Raw genomic sequence first — 22,128 nt, 5'->3', positions numbered from 1 at the left:
ATATATCTGTAATAGGCCTATATCGACTGAAAAAATCTGATATATCAGTTGGACTTTACTCTTTTTAACCAGTGTTGGATTGACTGGAAAAGTAATTCAAATGGTTTTGATTATGACAAAGGCACTATCTTCATCTTATATTGTTATCAAAAAGCAATGGTGTGTTTGTGTGTGACAGGATCTACTGCCTTGAGACCAAAGAGGACCGTCAGGACCGATTGGAGTTTATAGACAAGCAGTTGGACTTGTTGACTATGGACTGTAAGGCCAAGATCAAGAAGATCACTGAGGAGGTTGAGAGACAGGTGAACCCCGACATGACATCATAACATACCTGCCTTAGATTCCTCACTGAATCTCAGTGATGATCTATGAATTGATGGACTTGCAGCATCCAATCAGTTTCTCACTTCCCACAAGTCAAAACTAGTCTAGGTAAACAACAAAACAAAAACCCTCAAAGCTTACTCTACAGTTCAATGTGTCACAGAAGTGTTAGCAGCCAGATGCACAATATACTGGTTGAGTTGGTCCTAAGAGAGGGAAAGTTTTAACCCCTGCTGTCTGCTCATGTTCAGGTGTCTAATGCCATGTCAGAGGAGATCCGCAAGCTCCATGTGCTGGTGGATGACTTCCATATGGACTTTCACCCATCACCAGTGGTGCTCAAGGTCTACAAGAATGTGAGTTTAACACAGATATTCAACATCATTCTTTGTCCTTAAAGGGGAAACCAACCTAAATTACAAATTGTTTTTCCGTGATCTGGGAAGTTCAATCAGTATTTGTGAACATGAGCTACTGTCTCTTCAAAAACCAGAAAAGGAAGTATGCTCCATAGATAATTACTGACAATTACATCTTTTACCATTCATCGCCTACAGAAGAGCTTTAAACTTAATGCCCCAATACATCAGGAAAAAAACTGTGTGTGTGTGTGTGTATATATATATATATATATATATATATATATATATATATATATATATATATTATTATTATTGGATATATATATATATATATATTTTGGAGTGAAATGAAAAATCAGTTATTCCATGGGTCATCTTAGAATAAAATAAGTACTCATTAACATGATTTTAACAAATCTGAGACCAAAATTTGAAAGAAATGTATCTATTAACTGCTTTAAAAGATCTGTGTGGAAAATAGGAGCTAAAACAAAAATGTAGCTTTTTAGTTTTTATCAGTGTTTATTCTGTATTAAACAGCACATTGACATTTGTCAGTCAGACAGCAGTGCTGAGGTGCAAAATGCAAATACTACTGGAATAAATAAAGAATAACTGCAGGAGAAGAGTTTTTTTGGCATCCATCCAAACTTTTTTGCGGTATAGTGGTGATGCTTGTTTCTGTTACTTGACCTGGCCCAATAGTGCGGTGGGTCCACCAACATGCAGAATACATGTGCTTGTCAGCAGTTAGCTGTCAGCTGTGGTGTTTGTAATGATCTGTTGGTCTTTGTCAGCACTAGTTGTTAAGGTTAGCTCTGATGTCGAGGCCTGTACACACACACAAGCACAAATGCTCTCTCACATTAGTTTTTTGTGCTCAGTCTCTAATACCTGCACTGTTTCAAGTCAAGTCAAGTCAGTTTTATTTATAGAGCCCATTATCACAAAACATGGTTTGCCTCAGAGGGCTTTACAGTGTACGACATCCCTCTGCCCTTAGACCCTCACATCACCCAAGGAAAAACTCCCGAAAAAGAACCCCTGTAACGGGGGAAAAAAGAAAAAGGAAGAAACCTCAGGAAGAGCGGTAGAGGATAATGAGGGATCCCTCTTCCAGGACGGACAGACAAGCAATAGATGTCGTAAATAGCAAATGAAATACAATCATGGCAAAAAAGGAAAGAGAAAGAGAGAGGGGGAGAGTGGGGGAGAGAGGCACAGCAATAATAGAAACAGATGCATGTCATATTACAATAATGGTAGGTGTGAAATTAGTATTGCACTCTATGATGATGTTGAGGGAGATGATAACAGTCTCATGCATATGTTGAAAGGGAGGTGTCCAAAGGCAAGATCACAGCATCGGCGCAACCAGGACCAGACCACATTCAGGGCGAGCGAGGGGCACAGTATCAGTACAGCCACAGCACGAGCACAACCAAAGGCAGGGTCGCGGCATCAGCACAGCTATCACCACGGTCAGGCACAGTCAAGGTTACGGCCAGGATCCAGGAAAACTAGGAAACAAGGGAGCAGGAATGCTCACGAGAGGCAACAGGATTAGCGTAGTGCAATTCAACAGACCCAGGCTCTGTAATCGCGAGCCCCAGGTAGTGAGAGTACCACATGGCTATCACAGAGCTAAGCTAAGCTTGCAAATGGCAATGCAGTTAACAGACATGCATGATTTCCGATGGCGGCATTGAGAGAAGGAAAAGGAGCTCAGCGTATCAGGGGAAGTCCCCCGGCAGGTTAAACCTATGTCAGCCTAACTATGGCAGTGTTTCCTCTAGGATTTTTTTCAGCAGCGGGGGGCAGGCTCTCCGGGGAGCCGCGGCGGCGTAAACAAATGACGCTTTTTAAAGGCTGAATGTAAAAATAAAAAATAATAACAAAAATTCAACAATAAAATAATAAAAACAATAAATAATAATTTCTTGATGGGGCTGTAATCAGTGGCAAAGTTTGCACCCAGGCTCAGAACAATGGATTTTTCTAGGTTTTTTGTAGAACAGCTCTAAGGCTCTGTTGTACGGAAATTCCCCAAGAGGTGGCCCGTTGATGCTCAGCAGCATACATGCTGCAAGGTGATCCCCCTGCAGCCTGTTTCTCAAGTCAGTCTTCACCTACAAATAGAAACAATAATTTTTATTTATTTTTTCATTTATTTTTTTCAACCCATTTAGGGTCCCAGCCTGATAGCCTGTGTTTCCCTTTATGTTTTTCTCCTCTACTCTCATCTCTCTCTCCTGCACCATCACTTTGCTCTCCTGCTCCTTCACTCGGCACTCCCCCTCCTGTACTCTGCTCTCCTTCACTTTGTTCCACTGCTCCTCCCTGTCTGTTACTTGTCTTATACGATTACATAAAACATTAATGTTAGATAATTTACACTCACGTCACATTTGATTACAAGTGTGAACATAATTTTTTACCTAACCATCATAATTTGAGTCAGTAAAAAGGCTAATGATACCTGACTAGCGCCATCCTCATCAGGTGTCTTTCTCTTCTTTGAAAAATATTTGAACAAGCTCATCTGAAAATGCTGTCAGCAGTTACATCATGGCGTGTATATCGCTTAATGCTATCAATTAGTTTACTCACGTTAGCGACACTGAGTTGAGTTGGCACCGGGCCCAATTAACTTAAGCTACGTAACCTTAGCTGGCCATCAATATTTTGCGAATGTTTATTTAACTAATAAAATCTATTATAAGTTTTCTTAAGCTAATAAGTCTACCTTTTTCTCCAGTAAGTTGCACGCTATTTTCAAGCCGACACTCCTCTGACTCTCCGACCTGATGCCTGGATGCGAGTAGCTAATTAACGTCGGCACCAATAAGTTCTGTTGGGGGGTGGGAGGGGGCGGTGGTATCTACCCCAAAGAGTAGATACGGAGCAAGATAGTTATCTGCCTCAGCACTCGCGACACCCAACGCAGTGCAGGACTGTGCTGTGATGCGGCGGTGGTGTATTTGCAATTTAAAAAAAAAAAAAAAAAAAACAGAAAAAAACGACATTTGAAGGAGCGGCGGGTAGGATTTAGGAGTGGCGGGCCGCCACTCCTAAATGAGTGTAGAGGAAACACTGTATGGGCTGGTCCAGGCAGCCTGAGCCAGCCCTAATTATAAGCTTTATCAAAGAGGAAAGTCTGAAGTCTACCCTTAAAAGTTGAAACGGTGTCTGCCTCCCTGACCGAAAATGGAAGATGGTTCCATAGGAGAGGAGCATGGTAGCTGAAGGAGAGGAGCATGGTAGCTGAAGGAGAGGAGCATGGTAGCTGAAGGAGAGGAGCATGGTAGCTGACACACAGACACACAGACCATTTAGCTTTTGAAAGTCGACAGATCTGTCTACAAATTGTTCCGACGACCTCATTAGTTGGTTTCATAAGTCATATTTCTGACAGGGTTAAATATGACTGTTGGAGATGTAACAGGATAAATGTGAATGTTATGACTCTGCAGTGTGCATTTCCAACATGATCACTCAGAAATGCTGTGCACCCTCCTAAATCTCTGTCGCTCTGGTATCTAAATGCAGCACAGTGTAAAGCCCATCCCTGGCCTCCAGTTGGCTCACTGAACCTGTATAAAGCTATGTAATCTGTATTATGTAAGAGCAGTCCAGACTGAATCATGACGTAATCATTCAACCCTGCAATCTCATTTGATGTGAACATAGCCAAAATGCTGCTCCTGCCTGAGCCTTTCTGTCTGTGAGGAGTAAGTAACATCCAGAAAGCATGAGTTGAGACCATCCTGGACAAACCTAAACCTGAGTGATACATTGATTGGTCATCTAATTGGTTAGATTGTGGTTTTGCAGAGCCACAGGACAACTGGAACGTAGTGTAGCTGTACACCAGACTTACTGTCTGTTACATTGTCTGATAAGTGCTTTGATTTAAATTTGAATGAGAGCAGCTATCTACACCACACTCTGCATGCAGAGCTGTGATGTAGCGTGTCCTTTCAGGCTTCAGACTATATTTTTTTCAGAGTTGCTTGTGTTAATTACAATGATCCTCAGTGTGTATGGGAATTCAGTTTTTGCAGGTGTGTAAATGCAGCGCAAGATGAACTCTTCTATTTGATCATCACATCCAAGACTTTGTTTTGATCAGTTTGTGGTTGGATTGATAAGAGCTGATATGATCAGATCGGTGGTTCACAGGAAAAGCTGCTGCGGAGGCCAATACAAACTTTGTTTCACCCAGAGACAGTCCCAAACGGAGCTCTTGTGTCTGTTAGATGGTCTGAAGAGGAAACGAGAGCACACAGAGCAATAACAGCACAGCTGACTATTGGACTGGACTTTTTTTTTCTTTAAAAATATTGTAACTTTATTTCTCAACCTTCATAGATGTCATTTGTAAAATATGTTTAGTGTGCTGACAGTTTTGAATATGAGAAAAAAAATGCTTTAACACACAAATGAAAGTCCATGGGTTTATAAATAAAATATAATGAATTAATGTGTCACTAACATGAACACACACACACACCCACACCACTTTCCTTCCAGTGGCTTCAAAAGTTTTCCTTTCTAGGCTGCTCTTATTTTCCTTTTTAACTATTCACAAGAATGCTCCTTATTTGTCATCATTGTCAAATTACTGCTTCCTGATTGGCTGTTGTTTGTGACCACAAATGAGACCTTATTTAGGTTTTGAATGTGAAATTTTAATCAATGCATCTGTTTAACACACAAATCAAATTTTTGTTCACAAGGCCTTTTGACTCTGAGAAACTGGTGATAATGATATTTTAGCAGCTCACTTTACTGAAATCTGTCACTTGACATGGTATTTAATGATATAACACACAACACAATGTTCAAGAGTCAACAATATGTTTTACAAACTGCAGGCGGGATATACGACTTGGCTTCATTGTGAAAATAGTTAGGCAAAAGATTATTTTTTTGCTTTTATCAATGTACTCATAAGTGAAGTCAAAACATCTTGATTGGCCCCTGGTGGCTGGCTGCTGTACATGTCATTAACCTCTCATGATTTATGTTCATGGATGGGACATAGGCCAAACTAAAAACTCAAAAAACATGCCAAATACATTTCTCCAAGTCAAGTCAATTTTATTTATAGCGCCCATTAGCACAAAACATGGTTTGCCTCAGAGGGCTTTACAGTGACCATACTGCAGTAAACAGACGTGCAATTTTCAGGTGGCAGTATTGAGAGAAGGAAAAGGAGCTCAGCGTATCATAGGAAGTCCCCCGGCAGATTAAACCTATGTCAGCCTCACTATAGGCTGGTCCAGGCAACCTAAGCCTGCCCTAATTATAAACCTTATCAAAGAGGAGGGTCTTAAGTCTACCCTTAAAAGTGGAAACGGTGTCTGCCTTCCTAACTGAAACTGGGAGATTGTTCCATAAGACAGGAGCATGGTAACTGAAGGCTCTGGTTCCTATCCTACATTTGGAAACTTTGGGAACCACAAGTAATTCTGCATTTTCAGAGCGCAGTGATCTTGAGGGTTGGTAAGGAACTATGAGCTGCGACAGATAGGATGGAGCCTGACCATTTAGAGCTTTGTAAGTAAGGAGGAGGATTTTAAATTCAATTCTGGATTTTACAGGGAGCCAGTGCAAAGAAGCTAAAACAGGAGAAATATGATCCCTTTTCTTGGTTCCCGTTAGAACACATGCAGCAGCATTCTGCACCAGTTGGAGAGACCTAAGAGATTTGCTGGGGCAACCGAATAATAGGGAATTACAGTAATCCAGCCTAGAGGTGACAAAAGACATGTACTAATTTTTCAGCATCTGTTTGTGAAAGGATATGTCTATTTTTTGCAATGTTACACAAGTGAAAGAAAGTCGTTGAAGTTTGTTTTATATGGTAGGCAAAACATAAATCTTGATCAAATAAAACTCCAAGGTTCCTTACAGTTGTGCTAGAGGCCAAGGTAATGCCATCTAGAGAAATTACATTGTAAGAAAGGGAGCTTCTGAGGTGTTTGGAGCCAAGAACAATAACTTCAGTTTTGTCTGAATTCAACATCAAGAAATTACGACTCATCCAGGCTTTTATGTCCTTAAGACATTTTTGAAGTCAAGATAGCTGATCAGTTTTATCTCATCTCAGTTTCACCTCAGTTGATGAGCAACCACTCACTCAAGGATTTTAGAAATAAAGGGGAGATTAGATATCGGTCTATAGTTAGCTAAAATCTCAGGATCGAGAGTGGGCTTCTTTAGAAGAGGTTTAATGACAGCTACTTTAAAGGACTGTGGTACATAGCCTGTTAATAAAGACACATTGATTATATCTAATAAAGAATTGTCTAATAAGCTTGCTTAAGTAGCCAAGTTGAGTCCGGGGTCAGGTCAGTTGAGGGCAAGAGGTGATGGATTTTATCTCGAATAGTTATAATTTTATCATTAAAGAAACTCATAAAGTCGTCACTCCTTAGGGCCGAAGAAATACAAGGCTCTATGGAGCTGTGACTCTGAGTCAGCCTGGCTACAGAGTTGAAAAGAAACCTGGGATTGTTTTTGTTTCCCTCAATTAATGATGAGTAATAGTTTGCCCTGGCATGGCGGATGGCCTTATACATTTTAAGACTATCCAGCCAGACTAAACGGGACTCTTTCAGGTTGATTGAATGCCATTTTCTTTCAAATTTTCGCAATGTTTGTTTCAATTTGAGGATCTGGAGGTTAAACCATGGGTCTAATTCTCTTTGTTTCATTATTTACTTATTGCAACAGAATCGAGAGCTGATCGCAGTGAGCCAGTAGCACTATCAACGAGACAGTCGATTTGAAAATGACTTAAGTTAGTAAGAGTATTCTCAGTCGCTGTAAGACATGGTAATGAGGTCAATGCAGAAGAAATCAATTTCTTAAATTTAGCCACTGCTGAATCAGATAGACATCTAAAATAGTAACTCTTGCTGAGAGGCTTGTAGTTGAGTAATAAAAAATTGAAAGTTATTAATAATGGTCTGACAGAGCGAGATTGTCGGGGAAGACTAATAAATCTTCAATATCGATGCCGTATGCAAGGACTAGATCCAGGGTGTGGTTGTAGCGGTGGTGTGTAGTGTTTGATTCTATGATTTGTTTTGTCTTAATGAGTTATTTAATGCTATTAAGGGGGGGGTTCTACAACCTTATTAACATTTGTGTGTGCTGGTTGCTGCGTGACCAATGCTGCTGCTCATAATTGGTTTGACGGGAATCAAACCAATTATGCTACTATGTAGAATCTGGCTCCAAATGACGTCACTGGCTTCACTTTTTTATAGTGGGCAGAAATGGGGACACATTGTCCATTACTATATACAGTCTATGGTTAGCCTCAGAGCTGGACCATGAAGTGTTCGGTTTCCGTAGGTACACAGGTGGTTTGATCAGAAGTACCGGATATGCTCGCTCAGTGGTGGGGTTCTGCTGATTCAGCAGCAGTGTGGATGTACATGTAAGAAAATAAAACAAAAGCAGTTGTGTGTGTTTTTTTTTTTTTTTTTTAACCATGTCTTCATTGGTGTTGTCTGTTTTTCTTATGTTCTAGGAGCTCCACCGGCACATAGAGGAGGGTCTGGGCAAGAACATGTCAGAGAGGTGCTCCACATCCATCACCAGTGCCCTGCAGGCCACACAGAGCGACATGATCGGTAACACTCCCGTTTACATCTGAGACCACGGACCAAAAACATCCAGATGTTTACACTTTACTGGCTCCAATGTGCTGTAGGGCCTTCAATGTAGCTGAAGCATAACACTAACTGCTACATGCATGTTCCTCTCTGTTAAATTATGACTGAATGTATCCTCTTTATTCTTTGCTCTGTGTGTGTGTGTGTGTGTGCGTGTGTGTGTGTGTGTGTGTGTGTGTGTGCGCGCGTGCGTGCGTGCGTGCACAGAGGGTCTGAAGCCTCTCCTGCCCAACCCCGTCAGAGGGCAGGTAGACAAGCTGGTCCCTCGCCAGTGCTTCGGTCTCAGTTACGACCTAGCCTGTGACAAGCTTTGCAGTGACTTTCAGGAGGACATCAGCTTCCATTTTTCTCTGGGCTGGACCATGCTGGTCAACCGCTTCCTGGGGCCCAAGAACACCCGACGGGCCCTCATGGGTTACAACGACCAGGTAACGCTTTATGATGTAAATCTGATCAGTGAGACAGCAACTGGATTTTAGAGTATGCAGTGTACTTTAAAAGAAGATGAATGGACTGTATATTTTATGTACATGTGGCCGGGCCCAGTTTACTTGAACAACGGGCATCATGAAATACTAAAACAATTAATAAGGAGAGGGTAAAAATGTGGGGAATTTACTAAGAGGGCCGACAGCGCCACCTAGGGTTTAGTCTGAGCCTAGGACTCTAAACGCACACAGGTTCTTAAAATCAGGGGAAGCAGAGTCAAAAACCAAGCAGGAAACTGAGTGTCACAATAAAATTGGGTTTATTACAAAGATGTTCATAAAAATAATGTTGCCCAATTGTCTAAAAAAAATTCTTGACAGCCTCTGCTGCACTCCACACTCAATGAACAGATCTGGGAAAAATAGAGAAACCTGGGCGAATCACATGTTCCTTCGACTATTCAGCCACATTTGTCTCAGTAGTAGCCCTCTGGGTTTGCTTTTAGTGCCGCCGCCTATCAAACAGGGTACTCACAGTTTTCCTGGGTCACCAGGTTGCCAACTGCCAAACCAGGCCTGACTGAAGATGCCTTGGCAGACACTGCCTTGCTACTCTCTCCCTCCCTCCCTCCCTCCCTCTCACTCTGCTGGAGCTTTCTTGTTGGGGGGGGCTCAGGGGCTCATTTCTTGCTCCGTTTGTCTCCTGCTACACTGCTGCCTCGCATTTCCTCTGCGGCTCCATTTTGCAACCATGGAGCACCACCATGACTTGCATAGACTGAAGTGGAGAGCTGTTAGTTTGCTTTCAGCTTACAGAGAATAAATCATGTTTAATGGCACTGCAGTAACAGTCTAACTTCATGAGTGGTAGTGGCAGTACTGTGAGCAGGTGAGGATTTTTGTTTTTCTATCTGCAGAGCTCCAGTTGTGATTATTTAGTCACATTTTGCGATCACTGCACACCAGTGTGACTTGGAATTCTTTGCAGTCTATGAACTGGAGAGCTGTTAGTTTGTTTCTATCTCGCAGATGATGAATCCTCATACGGCGGTTACAGTTTAACTTTCTGACACTTCCTGCCCGAGACGAGCCGGGTCCTTCAAAATAAAAGCTCCATGGGTTCTGCTTTGATTTATTTAATCATAACAATTCTTTATTGTACTTTATTATAACAGTACTTTCTTTTGCTGTATACTTTACTTTATTTAAGATTATAACAATATTTTATTAAATATGTTAAAACAGTAGTCTAATGTAACTTTTTTATGGCAGGAGCTTCTCTATTTGTGACTGTAGTTCACTTGATAATTTTCTATTTTAGTATTTTAAAGTAGTTTAGAGGAGATTTGAAAATATCGATATATATTGTGTATCCTTATATAGCCTAAATATTCTGTGATATTTTAAAGCCATATCACCCAGCCCTACTCTGAATACAGACCTGCCTAAAGATCCTGAGGAAGCAGATGTCGGCCTGTGAGAAATTTCTACTCACCTGTACAAGTTGTTATGCCAATACAATCTAAAACAACCCTGCTGCTGTACTCTCAGTTGGCAGCATATTACATTATTTTATTTTGTTTTACAAACTTGACTTGATGATTTATGACAATGTTAAATCTCCAAATTCATTCATATTATATGTGCCCTGGGGAGTTGTCTTGTAAACATACCAAGAAGTAGTAGCAGTGTGAGACAGTCACTGTGCCATGTGCTGTTCTCAGCTGTGTTGTCCCTGCAGGTCCCCAGACCCATGGCCCTGACTCCAGTCAGCACCAGCATGCCTCCATTCCCACAAAGCTCCGTGACCCAGGAGGAGCTGATGGTCTCCATGGTGACTGGTCTTGCCTCCCTTACTTCCCGTACTTCCATGGGTGTCCTTGTGGTGGGCGGCGTGGTAAGGACACACACACACACACACAGATAGATAGGGGATAAAGTCCTAGATAAAAGAGGACAAAGTGAGATGTGATTGAAAGCTCTGGAAAAACTAGTAAATGGATATTGATTCAAAGGTTGTTTTTGTATGATGCATGTTTTCATATTCACATGCAAAATTTAAGAATGCAAAACTTGCACAGAGTGTGATGCCCTGGTTACAATGAAGGTGTAACTGAAGTGTACAGTTCATGGAGCAGCTGCTGCCACTCTACACCTCAGCTATGATCAATTAAAAGGTGTTACAGCTGACCTGAGAGTAGCATGTTAAAATAGGCTCTGCAAACATAAATATAGGCCATTCTACTGTTTACATTGTTATGTTTTGCACACAAATGCTCATAAAGTGTCCATATTTTTCCATAGTTAACATCAAGGGGTCATGGGGAGAGGGTGGAGCTTCAGGTACCTTGGTGTCCACATCACTGAGAGCCTGACCAGGTCGCTGCATACTGACTCAGTGGTGAGAGAGGCAAGGCAGAGACTGTTATACCCATACACAATAAATAATGGATGTAGCCATTCTATAGCCTCAAGTTCTGCAAGTCGGTTGTTGCCATCTTGGTTTTTGGAGCTTACTATATGTAAATGCGAGGTTGGAGCTGTGGGGGAGTGGATCTGATTCACAGATTGGCATCTTGCAGACAACCTGTCACTCAAGAGGCCTGCCCTTAATGCCTAACTCTGGACCTTATTAAAATGTAAATGGGTGAATTATTTTAAAAATTCCCCCAGTAAAGTTGTCATGAAAGTTGAAATTAGTTGCTATAATGTTGGTAATTTTAACATGGGGGTCTGTGGGGACTAACTGTGTTTTGGAGCCAGCCTCAGCCTGAACTGCAGTTTTTGGCACTTCTGCATTTGCTTCATTTTTCAGCTGCAGAGGTTGTCTATTGGTTTTACCTGAGAAAATTCCAGGCATCTCCTTAAATAGTGAGAAATTTCTACTCCTGCACCATAAAAAGTGTCTGACGGGGAAATATCACTGAAATAGAGAACCTGCTGAGACGACCATCCAAAGACATATTACTTATTATTAATACACCTTTTGAAATGCACACATTTAAGGAACTGACAGAATAAATTTTCACTAAAACTGTATAAACCTGACTGAATGTGACAAATAAATTCACGCAAGGAGACAGAGGAATAGCTTAACATTTGATGCACAGAGCAAGAGAGATCATCTTAGCACGCTGCTAAGCTAACTGCTAAGCTTACTGCTAAGTTAAGGTAACAAGCTTTGTTTGTGTGCAGATTTGGAAGGCAGTGGGCTGGCGTCTGATCGCCCTGTCCGTGGGTCTGTACGGACTCCTCTACATCTACGAGCGGCTCACCTGGACCACCAAGGCCAAGGAGAGAGCCTTCAAGAGACAGTTTGTGGACTACGCCAGCGAGAAGCTGCAGCTCATCGTCAGCTACACCGGATCCAACTGCAGCCACCAAGTCCAGCAGTGAGCTTGTTAACAGATAGACAGCAACATGCACCTCAGAGCATTGATAACGTCAAATCAATCAGTGATCTGAAAGGAGACAGCCCTAGTGAAGGACCAAGCCTTTTTGTGATGATGTCTAAGCCTGCTTTTGTCCCTGCTGTGTGTTTTCAGGGAGCTGGCAGGTGTGTTTTCTCAGCTGTGCCAGCAGGTTGACATCACTCGTCAGAACCTCGAGGATGAGATCTCTGACATGAACATGAAGATCGAGCTGCTGGACAGCCTACAGAGCAAGGCTAAGCTGCTGCGGTAAGACCCTCACCACACTCAGCCAGCATACATCAGGGTTCATACGGTCATGAAGAATTGTAAATAGCAATTCCTAGGTTGGGATGAATTCTGGAAAATTAAACAAGCCCAGAAAGTTTTGGAAAAGTCATTTTTTCCAGTCAGTTTTCACAAATCAGAGTTCATGTGCTTTAGTTAAAACAGACTGCCTGCGGACTGCTGCAGGAGGTTGTTTGCTTGATCCTGTTTATCGATGTAAAATAAGAACCATAACAGCAAAAGCATACTTCCTTTTGCAGCAGAAAGCTAAGGATTCTGTCCTCCCTGTAAACACATCATAACATTATGTTGCTTTACCTTATGTGCCATGCAGATGTAGTATTTCACCATGCATGTGCCAGTATTTCCCTGTAATGACTGCGGGAGGTCGCTATTTCCATAATCCTGTATACCCTAAAATTAAAACTATACTAGCCAGAGCGTCTGTTCTCTTTACAACAGAAAGCAAAGGCCTCCATCTTTCATGTCATCACTTCAATACCTTATGTTACCATACCTTACGTGCGGTAAAAAGGCAGTACTTCACTGTAATTATGGCAGATCTCCGTGGGAATTTCCCAGTGGACAGCCGTTAGAGATTATTTGCATAATCCTATACATATCAATTTAACATAAGACATAATAGCTAGCACATTCTTTCCTTTTTCTTCAGAAAAATTACGTTTTGTTGTCCTTGTCATTACATTGTAAGCAAGTAATGATGTCATTATGCCACTGTACCTGTGGTTCAAAAACGCATGTTGGCGCCAAAGGGGTGAATGATGAATCCATCACAACACTTTTGCACCCTACTCCTAAAAACGAGCATATCTTAAAAACTAAATAATGTACACAGATCAAATAACTTATGGAATGTTAACAAATATTTCTGTGTTAACAAAAAATCTTTTAGATTAATATGTTTTGTGTTTTTATTTTGTAAAATCTGATGAAAGAACATGTCTGATTTTTGCTTTTTTAAATGACACAATGTCATCAATTATTATGGTTTATTGACTTATATAACCTTTTATGGTTAGGTATGCTTAGGTTGCACAGGTTTTAAGGATATGAAGCATTTGAATACTCCCAAGAAGTGATATTACAATAAGAAAAATTACTATAGCGAGCACTAGCAGACCATTTCTATTGCAGAGTTCAAAGTATTAGGACCAACTGAGAAAACTCTGTATTGGTTTATCAACATTTCAATGTTTGGGCAGATCAGTCGCATCACTTGATGTAATGCTTGGTTAATAATGTTTGGCTTTGCCGAGTCACACTCCTGAGGTCATTTTTGTGAAAGTAATGCAAAAATAGTGTAATAAATAACACATTACTTCACTACACAGAGAGTAATATTGTAATGTAACATTACTTTCAAATGAAGGTCATTAGTAATATGTCATATATTACATTTTCAGAGAAACTTGCCCCAAACTGTACACAAGCCACAAATACATATTTTCAGAACTCATTATATAACTCTATGGCATTGCCCTCTCCATTTTAGTTTTGTGTTCATACAGTCCAGATGCTGAGTCGTAGCGCTCCGGATGCCCACAGATGACCACGTTGTTTGTCCTTCATTATTATTCTGTAACATCTAGAGAATCTCAACTACATCTCGACACAAATAGGCCTCTGAGAAACAGCATCACGAGTATTTCTCACTCAAGTTAAAACATTTTAACTGCAAAAATACTATAAATTTCATGTCCTAGTATCATTCATGTCTTTGCAATGACTCTGTGTGTAATGTAGTCACGTGAAATTCTTACTTCACATTAGTGTGGTTACTCATTCTATCTCATACAGCCAATTACACATCACAGCTATTGTCAATATGATTTAGTATTATGCACCTTGTTATATAAATTAAGATGCTGGTAATATGTCAGTGCGTGTTTTGTTGTGTTAGGAACAAGGCGGGCTGGCTGGACAGCGAGCTCAACATGTTCACGCAGCAGTACCTCCACCACAGCAAGTAAACCACACAGAGCATCCACCTGAGAGACTGAGCAACACCAGAGGAATGTTAGGTACCCCTGCTGGAGATTCCCCTCCAGCACTCTTCTCTATTTACAAGCTAATGAGAGAAAATGCGCCACATTACTGTGAAAGGAAGATGAGGAACAGAAGGGTATGTAAAATAAGTGGCATGAGTCACCAGGTGGTTGTGATATGGATATATTGACTTGAGCTCAGGATGGGAGTCCTGTCTTCAGCTGGTGACATGTCTCACAAAAATAAAGGGTTAAAACAGTGAATCAGCTGTTAAATATCTGCCACTACATGAATTAAAAGGCAGAGACTCCAAAAGTGAACATCCCCTCAGTGTGTATGCTCATTCTTGTCTTTGAGCACTCTGATGTTAAGTTGTGGTGATTTGCCAGGGAGCATGAACCTGAGGTCTCTACATGGCTGATGGATCTGACTCCAGATCAGAGATACAGCCTGAGCTCTCCTTGCATCCCTATTAGCTTTGTTGAGTGTTTTGTATCAGCTTCTGTCAAAAACTCACACAGTCCTTTAAATCTGATTCCACTAAATTCGGCCACATGAAACTTGTGTAGATTTGATTTTGTACATACATTTTGAACAATGGGTAAGTGCCATGCTGAAGTAAAAGGCAGTCCACATGAGGGAATGGAGGAAAGTGTCTTATGTTAGTAGGATAATGCAAAATAATCTTGTTGTCTTCTTGTAGTATGCTTGGAAAATGTAGCTTTTTCACAGAATGAAGCTGTCAGAAATAATTATCTTTGTGGGGTTAGAGGTTGCCATGGGGGAAATGCTCACATTTCAATCACAGCAACAAGAAGGAAAACTACTTTTCACCCTTAGCATCAACGCTTGCTAACCTTAGTTTACATCATATTAGCTTGTTGTCCACCCTGTAAGTTAAATCAGCGACACTTCATGGATCTGGCAGTTGTTGATTCCTAATGTTAGCTGATAAAGCTAACATTAGGAATCAACAGCCTTGGGTGTCTGGATAAATTATCCACTCCAGGCAGTGTTTTGCAATGTTAGCTGGCTAGCAATTCATCCACATGAGCAAGCTAATGTTAGATAACATTACCTAGCTAGAGCCACACTATATTTCACACATCAGTCAGCACCTTGGGGGGCACAGAATTTGATAAATTTGCTGTTAATCAGACCAAAAATAAAACAAGAATTAGCACACCTCATCCCTCCGCCCCCCTTCCAACCGGTCAAAGAGAACTTAAGTAAAGGTCCGTCTCCAGGCTGCCGCTGCGGACTCCATTGCCTAGCTTAAGTAGCACAATGTTAGCACTGTGGTTGAGCTGAAATAAGGCCAGGCACTCATGAACATCACATCCTTTTTATTTTCCCAAAAAATAAATGAATACATGTAAAGAGTTACATACAGAACATTTAACTTTAAGGGTAAGCAGGAATTAGTGCATTTTTCGGGGACTTTTTTCAGCATCTATGACAAAGAAGTAAGATCAAAATTTTGAAGTACGCACACATTAGGCTCTGGTGGTATCAAGGTATTATTGTATACCAAGGTATTTAGAAATCCCAGTGGTATCATTTTTAATACCATCAAAACCAAAAGTACAGGCACTCCTTTTTCTATTAAACTGCTATAGAGATGCTGTTCTGTACTGATGTGGTGTATCATAGTGCACAACATGCACCACCAGAGATCAGTTTGTAGTGGTGGAAAAGGCAGCTGAGCTGAGCTGAGAAAAGTGGAGACTGTGAGTGGTGGGGATAATGTTACAGGACTGGTAAAAAGCTGGCAAGCAATGTATGGGCCGTTGCTTATTGTTAGAATGAAGGTGGCCAGTTGGAAAATTTGAACAGTCTATATGTTGTCATGGATGCTGCAATGACTTCCCCCACCAGCATATTAACTTTCACTTAATTTTAAGTTTGTCGTATACCGTAAACCCCAATAAAAAACAGATACTGCCCAGGTCTAGTCAGTAGTTTAGATTCAGTGTCGGTTGACTCTGCATTTTTGTCCAAGAAATATTTAGAGCTGATTCTTTAAATGGATCTCATGTATGAATGATCATAGTAAGGTGCATCATTTAGTATAGCTATAGAACATGACCAGGACGTAGCTGTAAAATGCGGCGATGTGCAACAGCAATTTGTTTACCAGCCATCACATACTTTTCTTCACTTTCTCCCAGCATTCTGTCTCTTTCTTCATGTCTGCCAGCTAGCTGCATTATTTTTGAATAGTGGTTGAATCTGATATGTTTAAAGAATGTTTGGGAAGTGGGGCAAGGAAACGTTTTGAAATTCTGTCCATGACAATGCATGGGATTCTGAATAGTTAAATATTTTATGGTCAAAATTCTGAGTTCCATATCAGAAATGTGACTTTCTTGGGATTCTAACGTTGAAGACACTTTTTTTTGTTAATAGTGCTCATAACATTCCCAAATCTCTAGAGCCTCTGTGACATGTATAAGCAGAGTATGTAATCTCTTAACAAATTTCAACAAAGTCATTTAGAAAGCATGTCTCCATTAAGGCCCGGACACACCAAACCACTGTTAGGTAACTGTCGGCGATGAAAGCCCCCTGTTGTGTCGCCTCACTTCACCATGTCTCGGCCAAAAAGTTGATGACCATGAATACACAAAACTGACAGCCAACCAGCATGTGCTTTCTGCGCCTGCATAAAAGGAAATGCCCCTCCATACCAGCAGATTGTGGTTATCTGTATTCATCCTTCAAAAAGGGAAACTGGAAGACCTTCTCAACGCTAGTTAGTCAGTTAGCACATAAACAAAACAATCTAATATTAAATGTAACAAACATACAAAAACAAACCATCAGGACATGTCTCTGCTGAAGAGCTCAGTGGCTAATAAAAAACTATCTGACCTTAAAGAAGACGTTTGTTTCCACCTCACTCCCTCTGGACTTTAGCCCTTTGTTTACATTTCTCTCTCCAGTTTCTCTCCTCATTTGCTGGTGTGAAAAAAACGGACTAGTTTACTGGATTTTACTTGGTGTCCCACATGACTTAGCAGTCATTCTTTAATGGAACATAATGACACAGTGTCCCAACAGAAAGTGGATGTCTAACTATCACGTATCATCATGTAACAGTGGAGTTCTCTGTCTACACTGAATCCATCAAATATGAACTGCTCTTACTTCTTGGAAACAAACCATGTAGCTATCGGCTGTTCACTCAAGATCAGACTAGAGACATAAAAGATATGTGAGAAACTACTTTCTGTCATCCTGTTTGTAATTTTACTTATTAAAACAGAAAACATGTTTGATGTTGTGACATTAACCGGAAATTACATACAGTATAACCAACAGCACGTAATTTTAGCCTAGCTTATTTTTAGCACCATGGTTATTTACCTCAGCAGAAACTTTCTGCTTCCTGGCGATCTCTTTTTAGTGAAAAAAGAGGTTTCATGTAAATAATTCCTCATTTCAACTTCATGAATCAGCTGGTCCTCGTCCACTGCAACACTCACAAAGTGAGCGACAGATATAAAAAGCAGCAGTAAATTACACACAACCTGTGTGACATCACTTGTCCTGTTAGTAAGTTTACAAACATGATATCATATTATTGACACTGTCATACTGACTATTATTGATTATTAATGCAATTTGAGTTGGTTTTAGCACTGTTACTGAGGCTACTTTTAAAATTGCCAAAATGTGACATCATGACAAATGCTGGTTTAGCCAGTTTGCATAAATTAAACCAGTTTAAGCCTGTGCACCAGGCCGGCAAAACCAGACTAGCCGAGGTGAACTGCCAATCAGAGTTATTTCATTTACCAACGTGTTCCACAGCCGCTGTCGCTAATTCAGCATATCGAATTGCTGGCAGTGACTAGGCTTGACGAGGTCAAACAAGTATGGGACACACAGCAGTCATTAGGGCCACACGCGCTCACCAATGGCTACACTTTGAGTGACAGCCGACCATCAGCTTGGTGTGTCAGGACCTTAAGAGTTTTTCTACTAGACAGCATGGACTTCATGTTTACAATGGAAAACATCCCAATAACTGAATTCTTATCAAAATGTGAATGTTTTGTGTTTATGTAAAATAACAGCTCTGATAAATCATTGTCAGGGTTCAGTGTCATTATGAGCCTATAAAATCCACTTTAGCAGGTCTGCTCTGACACCTTACATTTGAAGTGTGCTGATGTGTGGAGTTCTGAGGGAATTTGGTATGTCAGGTACACTAAGACAAAGTGAGGTTGTGAACTCAGAATCCTGACTTTTTACACTCTTCATAAATGATGTCAGGCCTGAGAGCATCATGCGGCCTGTGTTGTCTACCAAACATATCTGATAAACCCTCTTCCCCCAAACCAGATGTTAGAGAACAATGATTGTGATGTGAGGTGGTAGCACTGTCACTGGCTGCCTCCGTCTTGTGTATAACCACTGCTTCTGTTTGTAGTAATGTCTGTGTGCCGAATTTGTCTTGCACTGAATGCATATGTGTGCCAGTCCCTGTTACTGCAGAGCGGTCTGCTCTCTGCCTCTGTCCGCATCACATGGTCTCACTTCAGATGGATGAGAGAAAAATCTAAATGAAATATGATCCTCTCTGTGAGAATGACCAAATCCAGCAACAGCCCCTCCTTTTTCCATCAAATTCTACTCTAGGTCTCTAAAATGTGTGTATAATGTCATTTATTAATCTGCCTTTCAATTAGAAACAATGAGAAAATGCTAAAAGATCCCTAACGGCACCAGAGTGGATGTACCTGAATCTGTCCATCATGTCTTGAGTCTTGGCTGATTGGGCCAAGTTGTAAATTAAAGCCTTACACTGTGTGTTTCCAAGTGAGCAGGAGTAGCTGCTGTACAACTCTTCCTTCACAGAGAAGATATGCACTTTATTCATATGCTAGCTTTGATTTTTTTTTTTTTTTTTGTCATTTAACTTTATTTTCCCCACAAATCCACCCCAAACTCCACAAAGAAGTTGTTTGGCTTCAGGAAGGTCAAAGTACCTGCATGTGGTGGCTGTTGTAAAATGTCAAATGTTTAAAAAATATCCAAATGTATGTAAATGAATGATAAAGGTGACACCATTAAAAAAAACCCTGTCTGTTTATTTAACATTTGTGGAATAATTCCTGACTCCAAACCAAACATTATAAAACGGATTGTTCTAGTCCTTGATTGTGATTGGCTGAAGCCATTGTAAAATATATAAGCACACAGCTGTGTGTTCTTCTGACTTCTGACCACTCAAAGTGCCTTCCCACTACGAGGCACATTCACACACTGTTGGCCGAGGCGACTGTACAAAGTGTCACCTGCTACTCAGTAATCATTCATACACCAATGGTGCCGTATCAGGAGCAATTTGGGGTTCAGTATCATGCCCAAAGACACTTTGACATCTTGACTGCCGCTGACCTTCTGATTGGTGGATGACCCACTCTACCTCTGAGCCACAGCTGCCACCAGTGAATTGTGGATCAGTGGTTGAAAGAGATGGACTGAATAGAGGAGGAAGATGAAACAAAGGAGACTTGCTGATAATAATGACAGAGAACGTGAAGAGCTGGAAAAGTCAACAAACGGAGCCAGCACTGCTGAACAGACTGTGGTCACAAAAGGAAGACAACAGAAGCACTTCTGGTGTCCCTCAAACCACCGGTGCTCATGGAAGGGAGTACTTAAAAAAAAAAAGGCAGGACCTTATAACCAAAACACTGTAGTGTAAAAGAACCAGGTCCAGGCACTCACAATGGTTTTAAAATCATAAAAGGCTTTTAACTGATGAGGCTACAAACATTAAAAATACACCACCACGGATCGGCTTGTGCTTTCTTCAGGGTGTAGTGACACTGAGACGAAGTGAGTGATTATAGTTGCAACTACAGTCACTCTCTTTGTCTCAGCATGTCACTACATCCTGAAGAAGGCACAAGCCCATACGCGCTGGTGTATTTTTAATGTTTGTAGACCCATCAATTAAAAGCCTTTTAGAATTAAATTCAGGTGTACACCAAATGCGATTGGCTCTAAGGAGATCATGTGAGAAGTGATGCGTAAGCACAGATGTTGGAGCCAGGAAATAAGTTAAAAAGAGATGTGTAAACTTAACTAAGTGCTTATTCTAGGTGTCACAATGGTCAAATTATTATATATTTTGGGAATTATTATCGTACAAATATAATTATCGTACAACACTGGGACCCGCCATTGTGAAGGAACAAACACATATAGGATGTATAGGACTTTAGATACAAATTTCATCACTGACTTCACTGCATACAGCTTTGCAACTTTGTCAGCTGCTTCTAATCATCTACAGTAGTATATTCATCAAAGCTCCAACAACAACAGCATAGGATGACATGTATAGCAGTCTTTATAACAGTAAAATGACTCTCACATTAATGATTATACATGAAAAAATAATATCACAATGTTAAAATATTTGTAAGCCTGCATAACTGAATGGCATTATGTACCTGAGGTATTTTAATACAGGCTAATACAAAAAGGGGAAATACATAGGAACAAGGAATAACTTAAAAAATACAACAATTTGGGTAAAGTAAGCATTTTGAACATTTCATCACTAGGCTGACTACATTTGTCATGTTGAAATGTTCATCAAAAATATCTGTAAAACGATGTCATGTCACAACTATATTTTCACATGTTGAAATGACATTTGTTTTGGAAATTTGTTAAGTACAACACTGAGCCAACAGTTGTCTTTCTGATAGTTTAATTCAAGCGTTTGCAAATGGACAACTGCTCTCTCCAGCATAAGACGACGCAAAAGGAAGGGTCATCTATCTATCTTCTATCTATCTCTATCTTGACCTGGTTACAGCATCATTCATCACACAGTATACGTCATCATGCACAGTACAGAGAGAACAAGGATTTACACCAAAAGATCAACACACAGTGGTTCATCATAGGACACTAACAATATGATCAAACAGAGTGCTACTCATGATATAATAAAGAGAGAGAGATGATGATGAGAAATGAGAACTCCCTTCACAAATTTCAGCAAGTCAAAACTAATTGATAGATATCTTTAATCTAATTGTAGCTGTCAGTAATTCCTTTTTCACCAGTAAGTGTAACGACTGCAGATATCTCCACTAGAAAAGGATTGTGACAAGAGGAAAAGTGAATGTTCCATTTCAGATATCAACAGCTGCACTCCAAATATGTAAACATATCAACAAACTGTTTTGGATATGTGGGCATATAGCACCTAATGATGTAATAATTTCCTGAAAATGTATGAATGCCCAAAAATGTAATAAAATTTGCACTTGATTGTAAATTTAATGAAACCCTACAATGCAATAACTTGAGCAACAGTATAATAAAATGTCCTGACTCATATTGTAATAACATTTTTAGCCACTTATGTAATACCACAAATCTTGGCCTCTCATCCATCCCCCGCTCCAAATTTAAAACAAAAGGTGATCATACATTTGCAGTTTTAGCTCCGACGCTCTGGAACCATCTTCCCCACTCCATCAGATTGGCTGAGTCCTTTAACCATCTACTAAAAACCTACCTATATAGGCGAACCTTCCTATAGCAGCTCCATGTGTGATGGTTTTCTTGTTTTGGTCTT

General features: G+C 40.5%; 1 protein-coding gene across 1 annotated transcript in view; it reads left to right on the top strand.

Annotated features, from left to right (window-relative positions):
- mfn2 (mitofusin 2) overlaps window positions 1–15,304 on the top strand; it is a 39,914-nt gene extending 24,610 nt beyond the window's left edge. Inside the window, exons 11-18 of the mRNA XM_042491118.1 lie at window positions 179–305; window positions 579–683; window positions 8,236–8,338; window positions 8,588–8,808; window positions 10,550–10,705; window positions 12,004–12,200; window positions 12,354–12,488; window positions 14,428–15,304. Coding sequence (XP_042347052.1) covers window positions 179–305; window positions 579–683; window positions 8,236–8,338; window positions 8,588–8,808; window positions 10,550–10,705; window positions 12,004–12,200; window positions 12,354–12,488; window positions 14,428–14,497 — 1,114 coding nt within the window. The 3' untranslated portion in view covers window positions 14,498–15,304. The remainder of the gene's footprint in view (window positions 1–178; window positions 306–578; window positions 684–8,235; window positions 8,339–8,587; window positions 8,809–10,549; window positions 10,706–12,003; window positions 12,201–12,353; window positions 12,489–14,427) is intronic.
- Window positions 15,305–22,128: the final 6,824 nt, after the last annotated feature.

Source organism: Plectropomus leopardus, chromosome 8 (assembly GCF_008729295.1).
Source record: "Plectropomus leopardus isolate mb chromosome 8, YSFRI_Pleo_2.0, whole genome shotgun sequence".
Taxonomy (NCBI): domain Eukaryota; kingdom Metazoa; phylum Chordata; class Actinopteri; order Perciformes; family Serranidae; genus Plectropomus; species Plectropomus leopardus.
Note: the sequence above shows the minus strand (reverse complement) of the source record. Positions and strands in the feature narration are given on the sequence as shown.